The sequence below is a fragment of the Ammodytes marinus genome (genome assembly GCF_949987685.1).
Source record: "Ammodytes marinus genome assembly, chromosome: 23".
NCBI lineage: Eukaryota > Metazoa > Chordata > Actinopteri > Uranoscopiformes > Ammodytidae > Ammodytes > Ammodytes marinus.
In genome coordinates this window covers 4,577,007-4,590,327 of record NC_137227.1, presented here as the reverse complement: position 1 = coordinate 4,590,327, position 13,321 = coordinate 4,577,007, and the positions used below count along the sequence as shown (strand labels likewise).

At 42.0% G+C, this 13,321-nt stretch overlaps 1 protein-coding gene across 1 annotated transcript in view; it reads left to right on the top strand.

Moving 5' to 3' along the window:
• col25a1 (collagen type XXV alpha 1 chain) overlaps window positions 1–13,321 on the top strand; it is a gene marked incomplete at its 3' end in the record, with an annotated part of 147,445 nt that overhangs the window by 95,562 nt on the left and 38,562 nt on the right. Inside the window, exons 5-8 of the mRNA XM_080052367.1 lie at window positions 3,887–3,913; window positions 6,068–6,094; window positions 11,219–11,278; window positions 12,991–13,107. Coding sequence (XP_079908493.1) covers window positions 3,887–3,913; window positions 6,068–6,094; window positions 11,219–11,278; window positions 12,991–13,107 — 231 coding nt within the window. The remainder of the gene's footprint in view (window positions 1–3,886; window positions 3,914–6,067; window positions 6,095–11,218; window positions 11,279–12,990; window positions 13,108–13,321) is intronic.

The window sequence follows — 13,321 nt, the reverse complement described above, 5'->3', positions numbered from 1 at the left end:
TCATGTTAGAGAATATTCTTAGTAGAAGGAAAAGTTAAACATTTTAGGAAATAGGCGTAATGGCTTGATTGAACCAATGTCTGTAGGCCTATAGTATATATAAAGCTCTGGCCAGTTAGCTTACCGTAGCATGTAAACAGGGGAGTACTCACAGATAAACATGTTGTATGTTGTTTGTTTAATCTGTACTGTATAAAACGGAGGTGCAAAAACTGTGAGTTGTGTTTTTAGACTTCAGGCAGTAAAAGTTGTAAGAAATTGGGCTTTGGTTCCTTTGCACAGATCCAGGGGAGCAGTTTCCGTGGCCTGTGCTTAGCTAAGGTTAACCACCATAAAGTGGTATGAATCATCTAACAAATGAACAAAAATTGTGCTTCCCAAAATGTGGATCTGTTCCTTTTATATGATATTATAAATAGTCTGCAGTTTTTTTTTGTGATATGCACAAAATCATTCAAATATCCAGTGGTATCTGAATGTAAAGGTGTGCAGGGAACTTTTTCCATGTTCAAAGTTCAAAGTGATTTGCTGCAGCACTGTGAGCGAGTGAGATCAAACAGAAAAGGCACCTGCTGGAAGGCTGGCGTTTGAAACAGAGCCAGAGCAGGAGCAGTACAAAGATGTGAAAAAGTATACACAGGTGCTGATTAGAAGGCTTCCTACGGGCACAACCAGTCAAACCACAAAACTGCAGTGACTGCTTGTCAAATAGGCGCTCGCTGCCTTTCTACTGTAGTCAACATTTGCCCCTTTTTGAAAATAGTCTTTGCAGGAGATCCTGTTTAATACTCTCAATAAAAGGCATGACTGTATACAGGCTTAAACCTTTTTGGAAGAGCTCCAATGGGCGCTGTCTGCACCTGCTCATTATATGGCCCATCATTTGCACATCAATTGGAATGAGAGTGTGTAGCGAAATCGTTTCCACATGCTTTACGACCGGCTGGCAGAGTAAAATGAGCGAGGCTTTTTTTGGGGCAAGATATGGTTAGGTGTGTTAAAAAGTAGAAATCTACCAGTGAATGCTGCTGAGGGCAGTTGCCGGGGACTATTTTATGGGTTAAAGCTAAACAAGCATGATATGATGATAGGAATAGCAAAAGATGACCTTTCTAAACAAGTTTATCCGGATTTGCGACCTATGCCCCTAACTTCATCAAAAATGCATGCACATTTAAAGGGAAGGTTTCTGTCGCCCTATATTGAGCTACTATTCCTTTAAACAGTTACCTAGAAGTAATGGATCATCTGTTCAAATGGTAAGGTAAAGCAATGAATACATGGTTTAAATACATATTGGTGGGGGCGCCCTTAGCTGAGTTGGTAGGGCGTCCCCCCATTGGCCTCGGCCAGCAGTGGACCCGGGTTCGATTCCAGCCCGCAGTCGTTCTCTGCATGTCACTCCCCTCTCTGCCCCATTTCAACTCTGTCTCTACACTATCAATAAAGCATAAAAATGCCCAAAAAATATTGTAAAAAAAAAGAAATACATATTGGTGTTCAGGAAGGGGGCACGCGAGTTTATCTGACATCTACACGCTGGGAACTACTGACCTAGTTAACCAAACTTATTTTGTCTGGGATATATATACTGGATATAAAAATAAAACTCTATGACTTCATTTTTCCTTATAAATTCCCCCAGTTTAAATATTTTCCTGCCCTTATCGTGTAACAATCTGGATTTATAAAAATGCTAAATCATATAAAAGCGGAGTTATGATGCCCAGCCATTTAGCCCCGGTCATTTGGATTGCCAGCTGTTTGTATTCGTCAGCACCAGATATAATACCCTGGGCGGGCCTGTGCAAAATGCTACTGTGGGTATATTTATGTATTTATTTGTTGCAGCCATTCATGTCTTTGCAGTAACAGCTTGCCTAAATGGCCTTGTATTGTCCAGAGGCAATTCTCCTCCACAATGAAAAGCCTACTGATTTTCTGTAGCTGCCTTCCATTTTCAAAGAAACATGCTGGAAACTTGTTTAGCCCTCTCTGGAATGCCTCTACATCATTATAAAAGTAAAAGTCCCATTTGAATCCAATATGTTACCTCTGTTATTGCCTCCCAGGGAACCGCAGTCGGAAATATTGTTTTCATAATGGCGCGCTTTGTGTTTACAAGTGTGTTGTGGCTCTTTGTGTATACGGCCAGGCGAGTAAATAAATAGCAGTTCCAACCTCCTTGGACGGGCGTGCATTAAGGCTGCATTTCCCATCAGCCTTTTTGTCTGGATTTGTTGAAGCGAACCCAGAACATGGTTATTTGAACAGATGGGACAATTCACTCACACAAGCTCCTGCAGTTACAGGTTCAGGACCTCATGACCAAGTCAAACTGGGCCCATAGTGCGAATCCTTTATAGGAACAAATGCAGTACTGTACATTAACAAAAAAAGCTATGGATAGTTAACTCTGCATCAAAAAATAATGTCCATAGGCAGTGAGCAAGCTGCAGCTCACTTCCCCCCTCAGAGCAGTGTGTGGTAGAAATTGGCAGATAAAAGCTGCTGGACTACCTCTGGAGTATTTCATTTTTTTCACACTGCGCTATGTGTGCCAGTGCATTGGAAGCCTGACTGTGTCTGCAACCCCTACTGTTCAGGGTCACTGGTCCATAGCCCTCACAGGAACAGCCTCCAACCATGGGTCTCACTCTAATATCATCAATCAATGGATTAGTGTCAGTGCGCTTTTCGCTGTGTGTCTGTAATCTTTGGAAATAAACCATGTTTGACCAGTATTAGGCCGGGGAAAGTAACCGCTGCCTGCAGAGCTGTATGTATGCTATAGTTGTATCGGTGACAGCTTGAACCACATGTTCTTTTTTCACCTGAGGAAAAAAGACATGACATATTTTTGGCAGGTACAAAAATCAGATGAGAAAGTCAGAAGAGTTATTTGGAAGGGGATTGCAGAAGATCCAGATCAGTCCAAAATGGCTTGTGTCGTAAATATATTTGACAGATCTTCAATGTGAAATAAAGATTAGTGTCACTATGGCACAGCAATGTCTCTCTTTAGATTTTACCAGGGACTAGGGAACATCGTTGCTACACGGGTGGTCAGTATGTCACTCTTCTAACACTGATCTAATACTGATTTTGTTCCAAAGCTAGTTTTTTTTCCAAAAGCACAACCTCAGAGAGAGAACTAGAGCCCAGCAGCATGCTGTGCTTCATCATTCAACTTGAATGTTCAAAAATAGTCTTTAGAAGTATTTTCTGTGCTCAAGCTCATTAGGGCTCCAGCTTATAGATGCACACCTCATTGTCAAAGCCTCTACTTCATGATGTTTTACAGAGCCCACCCAGGAGCCCCTGCCTGCCTGCCTGCTGAGTGACAGTAGTTGGATGCAAAAGTTGCCTCACAAAAACATCTCTGTAAAAATAAAGTGTTCCTCTTGTTCTTAAAAGTGCTGGCCAATACTCGTTGGAGATTTTTCTGGATTTGATATTCTACGTAAACATGGACTTGATTCGGGGCCTGTTTTCGGGTTTTAATTGTATGTTTGTATAAGCCCCGCTTGTCTACAATACGTTAGTACGTTAGGGACAGGTTCCCAATCTGTGACAGGGCATTCTAATCAAATGCTGAAGGAGATGTCAAAAACTTCCCATTGTTAGTTTCATCAAAACTCAATTTGTTAATCTTTAGATTGTTGCAGTCTCCCTCTAAATTCATTATGTGCATGCCTTGTTAGACGGCTGTGTTTGTTTATTGGCTAACATGATTGGTCACCCTGGTTTAACAGTTGTTTATTATGTCTTACCAAAGGGATTTCTATGATTACAAGTAACTGCCATGGACCATCATTTGTCGTTTTCTTTCTATTTATGAGTCGTTGAAAATGTTTTAAACAAAATCTCTTGTCTTTCTTCATAGGGTACTCCAGGTCCGAAGGGTGAAAAGGTGAGTCATTTCATATTTTGTTTGACATATTCATTGGTAAACTCTTGATCTACTTTTGTTTAACTGATCAAAGCAATAGTTCAACATTTAAATTCTTGAAAATTCACTTTTTCTGCTGTGAGCTAGTTGACTGACTCGTATCTTAGTCAGAGCCAGCAGCCAGTTAGCTTAGCTTAGCACAAAGACTGGACGCAGTAGGAAACAGCTAGCCAAGTTCTGCCTGAAGCTAATGTTAACTAGACTAGCTGTGTCGTCATTGAGCTAAGCTAAGCAGCTGTTCGCTCCAGATTCATATTAACTGAACAGATATGATGGTATGTTATATCAATCCTCTCATATAATCCTCAATAAGAAGCAAATATTGCCAAATATGTTAAAGTATCCTTTTAAAAAGGATGAAATGTAAACATCCAGCCCGTAAAACGTTTTTGCAGGTGAGAAAGAGTCCCATTCTGTATTTGCAGCAATAGTTGGCATCCAGAGTCATCCTGACCTTAAGTCTCGGAGAATGAATATTTAAATTCTCCTGTCGTTCACAAATCCACAGCGCCGGACATTAATGACTGAAATCCGGAGCCCAAGACGGAGCCCTTAAATGCCTCGCTGAGCATTCCTCCATAAAACAGTGGTGGAGCATGCAAAATAACCGCACTGTCTCTTTATAAGGCTGCAAGGACTGTGGCACAAATGTGTGCCCCTGCCTCTGCTTTAAAAGACAAAAAAACCCAGAGATCCCTTGATTCACACCAAAGTCAATAAAGCCCCTGAATGCACCTAATGAAAAAAAAATTGCATATTTCCAAAATTATACTGGGGGAAGAATCTGCTCAGTTTTACAGGCCAGCCATGAAAAGAGACAGTATTTATTCACATTTCATATGAAGAGAGCAACAACTTTGGCAATAAACCCTTATGTTTTTAAGAATGAAATATTACGCATTAAAAAACAAGACATACAATCAAATAGCGTGAGAGTGCTAACCGAATGTGAAGTCCAACACAGAGAAAACGGTTGATTACAGTTGTCGTTTGCATCGAGTGGCACTGTTTTGGTAACGGTTGATTTCCAGTAATGCGGTGTGTGGAATGACATTAGCTGTCGTCGCTGACCAAGCGTCATGAATCATCAGTGCGATTTCTTAGTTGGTGTCCTTTGAAGAAGCAAATGGAGGCCACAAGCGTGTCTTATTAAACCAGATTCAGACGATTGTCGAGCATTCGCTTACGACCCTCTTGCTGATTAGATGCGTGTCCCTGCCTCTCATGTGAACCGCTCAATCTGCGCTTTAATTAAATGAAAAACAACTGTGTGCATTGCTTCCCACCCAAGATGAAACACACAGCGCGCATCAGTGTGGCCATTCACAACTGTTTTTCCCGTTAAAATCTGGTTTTGGAACGAGTGCCCAATGAAAACGTGCAAAAATTCCGAGAACTGTTTTATTTGAAATCGCTCAGGCATTACATTGAAGTTTGTTTGAGCAAAAAATCCCATCCATGTGTGATATGTTGTTGGGGCTCATTTTAACTGCTGTGGCTAAATTGAGTAGGATTAGGCATGTTCACTTCATCCGATTTCAAGACAGACTAAGGTCAGAGTAATTCAGTGTCCAACATTTGGTCTTCCTTCGGTTGTTCCGAACAAAAGTGTACTTTTTGGTTTTGGTAACAATGTTAATGTGATAAAGCCGCAGCCTTCCAGACACAGGTTGATTCAAAACCAAACTTTTCTATGCTTCGGGAACGTGCCCCTCCGTCCACAGAGATCTTAACCCCGAAAAAAAGGCAGAACGCCAAAGCTCTCTAGGGCATAAAATCTGGCCTGGCAATGCAATTCACCCACAGTCAGCCCTCCTGACCAAAACCCACCAAACCTCACACCACTGCTCCTTCCTTCTCTTTCTCCTCATACCCAGCCCCTGTCAGTCCATGTTATCATAAGTGATTTTACCCTTCACCACAATGAATAGTTGAGGGTTCCTGTATTATTTATCTTTTATCAATGTGTTCTGAGTTATGCCGCAGTGATTTCGCTGTGAGTCTCAGTTTATTATTAGCAGTGTTCTTGTGTGTGTATGTGTGTGTGTGTGTGTGTTCGTCACATGCATTCATTTTCAAGACAATCTTCTTTTCTTTCATTCTTCCCTTCTGCAGGGGGATCAAGGCGACCAGGGACCACGGGTATGTGGTTTTAACTCCCACCTCTTGTGATTAGCTGATGAATGTGACTGTGTGTGTGTATGTGTGTGTGTGTGTGTGTGCGTGCGTGTGCACGTCTTCCCCCTTGGCAGTGAATTGTGGGCAAAAAAAAAGGTTTGAGATGCATGAAATTCCAGGGATAGTGTTCTCCCCATCCGGCCAAATACAACAAAGCATTGCAGGACTGCTTATTTCTACATCAAGAACAGGGGCCAGGCCAAACGTGCAAGATACCTTTGGAAGGCACGGCATTGTATACTTTTTTGCCAATCGCAAAGACCTCTTGTCTTCAAATTGAACATGAGTACGGGGGGCTTTTGCCCATCAGCAATTGATATTTGCTCAATCTTCGCTATAATCAAAAGCAATCTAGTCCTCTCTGTAATTACTCGCAAATTCACTTCACCTCGAACGTGACATGGTGTATTCGGGGCTTTTTTTAATCATTTCCAGCTCTGTAAGTTTGACATTTAGCTCAAAGTGCAGCGTTCTAAATGATGATGATGTGAGTGCTTTTCCACGCTCGACAGACTCTGAAATGAATTACTCTATCTCCACCTATAGCATAATGCAGCCCCGCTCATTTTTCCTCAAATAATGGTTCAAAAAGGAGCACGGCACACAGGTTTTGTTTAAGGTAGATTGCATTAACCAAGGGGCACACACATGCATACACACACACACAAACTTCCCTAATGTAACTGATGTCGTCATCAAGGGCTAGATCATATGTAGGCAAAGTCACTTTAAAATCCCTGTAATTGATTTCCTTGAGGGCAGAGAGCACGTAGAGGTAAGAGCATACAGGACAAGGCAACACAACAGCGCAGAGGTTTGTCACCAGCCTTCTTCCAAGTGGAACTGATCCCAATTCTGTATACTGGCTTCCACCCAGACGTCTGTATAGTTTGACAATTAACTTTGTCATCTCTCCCGCGGGCCAGTATGCTGCACGTCAAAGCATGCAGCTTTTCTTATGATTTGGAAGTCAATACAAAAAAGGACCTTCACGGTGAAATTTGATTTGCGGTCTCAAAATGAGTGATACATCTTACGTTACACACCGTCACTCACTCCTCCAAAATGACAAGCCAGCAGTTCACGGAGATTGCGGCTCTCTCTCCGAGTGGTTTCACACTTCCGAAAAGATCTACAAATACATTTTCCCGGCTCTGTGATATCCTTAGTTAATTTTTAATGATATAAAAAGTATTTGATAATCACTATAGTTGCAAAAAGGCTGAACCGCCACAAACAGGGCTGAAAGGAAATATCTTTCCCCCCCAGCTGTGTTAGTGTGTGTGTGTGTGTGTGTGTGTGTGTGTGTGTGTGTGTGTGTGTGTGTGTGTGTGTGTGTGTGTGTGTGTGTGTGTAAACCATCGCCGTTTGGATAGAATTTCCCTGGGTTTTGCCCATAATTTGTACCCTTTTAACCTGGGGAAATGGAGTCATCTATCTCTATCAGTTAAATGATTTATACTTTGGGAACAGCGGTGGGGCTGACAGAGTTGTAGCAGCGACCAGTCAGGCCCTATTTATCTTGTCGGGGTAAATAAATAAACTGTCCACTTCGAGATCGCATTTCATTAACTTCCAATTACAGCAACATTGTCCCCTCTTAACAGGTACAAATTAACACTCAGTCCCAGTCACATATGAAGGACTGCAGGGGGCTGGAAAGCAGTCCAGGTCACCGGCAAATCATAATACCCACGCACCCAACCCTTGAATGGCATATTGACTTTGCACATTAGATTAGTTGGTAAGTGAAGTGGAGCACCATGAGAAAGATTCCCTTTAATAAATGAAGGCATAACAGCACAAGTTCTTTGCTGACCTTGACTCTGTCTATTGGGCTGGAAAGGAAGCTCACATCATGTCCAGAATTGACTCTGTGCAAGAGAGGCTATTAAATCCATATGGAGGGACACGTAAACAACAGAGCATAACACCAATATATCCCCTACACATCACAGTCTGCCAGATGACATCAAATACAAAGACATTTGATTTAGAATCATTTGAAAGACAGAGTCGTTACATGTGTATACAATCTGTGTATGTCTTATGTGATCATATCAAATGGTCAAGTCAAAAACCTCTCAGCCTAGTGTGGTTAATGGTAGTTTAGGAATTGCCACATGGCCGACAGTGTTTACTCACAGACACAGCCCACTTCCTCCGCCTGTTGCCCACATGCCAGGGTCAGCCCCTAAAGGTCAAAGGCCATATCCAAAAGGACATAGGTTAGCCAAGCAACAAATAATAAATTGGCCAGTTTTGAAAAACAAATGTGTGGGCCACCATTTTGAGCGGGGATATAATTAACTGGTTTATTGGCTGTATCGCCAAGAAAAGGTGTGTGGTCCTTTTTTTGACGGATGGCAACGGGCAACAGGTGTCACAAGGTTGGCAGTTCCCATGTCATTCAGGAGAAAGATTCCTGAGATTTCACAGTAAAAAAAAAAAGTCTGCCATTGTTTGTCTGGTCCTTTACTTCTCACATCCTGGGATTTTGACCAATTTGCAATGTTCTCTCCAAAATAAAGAAGCAGTGATTATGTAATTTCCAGGATATTTTTTTTATTTTTTAGTGGTGAACAAAGGAGTGTTTTATGGTCTCCTTTTTTTTAGGTCATGAAATCGGAGGCTTTAAAATATGAATTTCGACTGAAATCAATTTGATGTAATGGATTCTGGCCAAATATGAGGCTTCAGAAGAATGTATCAAAGCCATCTGTGCACATAATTGGCAATCCACTCCACGTATAGATATGCAGAAAATGCCACAGCCTGTATTTGCTTGGGATGTTTTTTTGTGTGTTTGGTGTGGTGGAGTGGAGAGACGCTGTTTTTCTGGCCAGTGTCCCTTGACGGCTGTTGCTGATTGTCCTCGCTTATGGCTTTTTGTTTACTACAGTTGCAGTCATCGTCGTTGCTGCAGGCAAACGCATAGCAATAGAGCGACCCCCCTCCCCCCCCCCCCAACCCCCCCAAATAACCAACATCCGCTTTGGAGAGGAGAAAAGCAAAACAAAGCAATCTGTTGATGGTTAGAAAACTCTCCGTCAACCGCTGTGTCGTTATCATTCCTGGTGAAGGGTGAATACTATAGCCCACACCTTGTCCACATTTTCTCAAAAAGATCAAACGGCTGTTTTTCTTTTCGGTTGAATTTGAATAATTTCTATAATTTCCATTTTTTCAAAAACACGTTGGTCAGCAAGGTTGCCAACCTGGCCGTAGCCCCTCTCCAGTGTCTCCGCAACAAGCATACTGTATGTATCAAAATGATTGTCAAAAAAAAGCCTACATCCCAGAAAGCAGTAGTACCATGTGCCAGCCCGCACATGCAACACACTACATTTTCATTATGTGGACTCCTTTGCAATCGTCCATGATGCAGTTCTTGTTTTCCTTTTCTTCGTCCTCGACATGTTTGAGGTTGTAAATAACTGGTGAAAAACATTTGCGTTTCAGTCCCCGGTTACACACAAGCACGGCCATTGTTTGCAGTGTGAGGAGTATTCCGTTGCTCTGTTCTGCTGCAGGGTTGAATGAAATCAGCCTGTGTTGAAAGCCATATTCTTAATGAGCCATGCTTTTTGAATTATCTTTAGAAAAATCCAGAGGGATGGCACCAAAGCCATGTTTGGATAGGCCAGATTGTATCGAGAGCCTTGAGTGTTGACGAATATTGATCTCTTACGGCACATGTTTACGCTGTAGTGTGCCAGTCTTTGAGAAATACTCTGATCGGTTCATGTAGGTTAGTTATTAACAGTTGAGCGAAACCCTGCAGAATTAGGATGAACCAACAGATATGCAACCACTCCACAACCAATGTGGTCTAGACACTTGGCAATAAAGCTACAAACAATGGAATTTAACTGTTAAGACCCCCACCCCCCCTAAGTTACTGTTGCTACTCTTGTTTATGTGGCTTGTTTCAAATATCAAAGACCATGTTTGACAGGCATTCAAGAAAGGCACAATGAAATAAAAATGTATACGTCTTAGTGTCGAGTTTGTACAATACCACCCCGAAGAGTGATCAATGAAAGTCAGCGAAACTTAATGGAGTGCATCCATTCGACCATAATACTCAAAACAATGTTTAGCTGACGATATGTCAGTGTTTCTGGCTTCAAATAAAGATTAGCATCCAGCTATAAACCCGTGTCTCCATTTTAACAAGAAGAAGGCCCACTGCTTTCTTCCTTCAGTCCGTTTTCATGATTAAATCACATCTGTCATGACAATAGTCGACAAGGGAATTGGAAACCGTTTAATTGAATTTCCAGCGAAAATCGCAATGCCTTGATGTTCCCCCAAAAATACATCTCCTCAATTTATTAGCATGTTATAGCTCAAGTTCTGTCATTTCTGTCATAATCATCTCAACAAATGTTCTGTCTACATATCTGGAATGGTTGCTGAGCTACGACAATGTAGTATAAATTCTACAAAGGATGGTCCCAGTGCGGTTGTACAGTACACTGTTTCATGGGATGGAGAAGGGACTTGGACAGTGAATGTTTAAAATTGGTCTTGTCAAGGTCTGATTTGTAATGTCTGGTCCTCGAAATATGAAACTTATTTCACAAAATTGTTAGACAGGGTACCCGCGTGGGTCTTAAACGCATGTCAAAAATTCATTAATTCAATATTCTTAAATAAGGCCTTAAAAGTATTGAATTACGCAGGAAAGCATTGAACTTCCTTCACAAAGGTCTTACATTTTTTTATTGCCCTTTTAAAATACTGGCAGAGGGGTAGTTATGTGACAAATAAGCTGTTTTGGATTTTGTTATTTGGAGTGTACACATACTTCACACAGCTTTTGTTATATTATATCAATGGGAGTATATTAATGTGTGATTTAAAAATAAATTAAAAGAACCTTTTATATTTGGCATTAAAAAGGTATTAAAAAGTCTTACAATTACGTTGGGGTTATCCCTGGGGGTACCCTGGTTAGAATATAAAGAAGTAGGAGGCTTATCTTCTTCCCCCTCCTTTAACTGTATGTTGTCTATTGTTTGTGTGTTCAGTGTTTGAATGTCATGCGTGTGTTGTGCCATGTTGTGCTGTTTGTCCCTCTAGGGATTGCCTGGTCTCCCTACGCTGGCTGCTTTGCACAGCAATCAGATCCTGACTGTCAAGGTTTGTCGGTGGTGGTGCTGCCTATAGCTGCTCAGTCCAACCCCTCTGCCGCTTCAGCATGCACACACACTGGGAGTCAATGAATCACTGTCAGAGGCTTTTTACTTAAAGCCTGATGATAGACTAAGCACAGGGAAAACCTCATCTAATTCATCACAGCCACTCAATCGTTATCCTCCCTCCCCCCAATGCAGCTACCAGTCTTTCACTCAAGACTCCTGTTGCATACATGCCAGGTTCCCCTATTGCAAGCAATGGTGGCCTTTTACAAACCCAGCAATACGTAGCTGAATGGAATAACCCTCACCCATCCTGAAACCAAGACACGGTCTGGCTGGCGTCCACTGATGTTAAAATAAATGGAAGGAACTCCGTAAGGAATCCTCAATGATCAACCCAAAGTGGCAAAATGTTTTTCTAAACCTCATGCCCATGGTTGACCACAAATCCTTCAAATCCAGCAATTTGAGGATTGTTTCAGCGACGTACTGTTCTGAAGCCACTTAATACCAATGGACACTAGCAGAATAATGCAGGCATTGAAAGGAGCAAGGTTAAAACATCAACCTCAATTCAGAAGGTCATAAAGACGCTGTGTGTTTCAGTGTGTGCGGCTCCCGGGGTCTGACTAAGCAGCAGGCGCGTTGAAGATGATGACAGCGCTTTCACAGACCGGAGAGAAATTCCCATTTCTTTCCAGGGGGACTGTGAGTCTGCTGTGGCGCTCTCACACCCCCGAGGTGGTAATTATGGGTCCTGGCTCCCAAAAAAATAAAAGGTCCAGACATCCGAAAGACAACCACCTCCGTGCTGGAAAAATTGTGGATTTCTCCCCGAAACTGTAAAGGCGCTGGGCCCGGGGTTCATGAACTAAGGCCTTTCTAACAAAAATCTGTTTCTTTTTGCATTTTTCTTTCTTTTTCTCCTCCTCCTACCTCCTGCTTCTTCTTCTGCTGGGACCTTCATCCTTCTTCAACCTTCTCTCACCTCTGACCTCCGACCTCTTGACCTCACCCACCTGCTCAGATGGTCTTCCCTAAGATCAATCATGGCTTTCTTTCCGCTGACCAGCAGCTCATTAAGCGGCGTCTCATTAAGGTAGTGGCTGTGTCTCTCACCCCAATCACTTCTCTCTCCTCCGGGCATCCTGCAGTTTGCATGCGAGCCTTCGAACAGATCTGTCATGAGTATACTCTTTTTTTCTCCTTCTGTTATTGTTAAGAGAAAATATGAACAGTTCTATTTTTTGATTTATTAAGGTAAAAGGATTTACTGTCCTGGCACTGTATTAAGCAAGTTAGATTGCTGAATATTTTCTTTAGAGTTTTTTTTACAATCTGGTGTAATAATGGACCACACATTTTCAGTATATATTCGCACTGATTATTGTAGTTCTACAAATGTTTTTTCAGTCGGTGCCTAATGCACAGCCCCTATTCATCTCATTGAGTCTAGTTAGGAATGCATTACGACGGTAGCCATAAATCAGTCACATTACAGCTCGCTCTTCATTTCTGTATCCTAGCTAATAGCTAAAAGGCAAACTCTCCTCCATGTTCTGAATGGAGGAAGCCCATAGCCACCCAGGAGATCATTCCACAAGTCTCTCTTCATTATCATTTAACTTATCATTTAACTTCAGTGGCTCCAGTCTCATTGGATCCAACAGAATCACAGAGTAATGATGTTAAATGTGTTGTGTTGCCACACAGGGAGATCAAGGCTCAGCAGGACCACCTGGGCCCCCGGGGCCACCAGGCCCTCCTGGCCCACGGGGGCCTCCAGGGGACACAGGCAAAGATGGGCCCAGAGGTGTATCCGGTCTAGCAGTGAGTATTGATATCACCTGCCATATGCACTTTCAGAGGAGGGGGATTTGTTTACATTTGCAAACCCTGCAGTTCATTTACAAAACATATTTACTCTTAAAGTTATTCTTAGTATTGGATAATTAAATAATAAAAAAATCAAAACTAACTATTTTGAGGCACATGGAACCTAAGGTAAGACTATAATATCTTTGTTAACAAAACTACTGGCCCG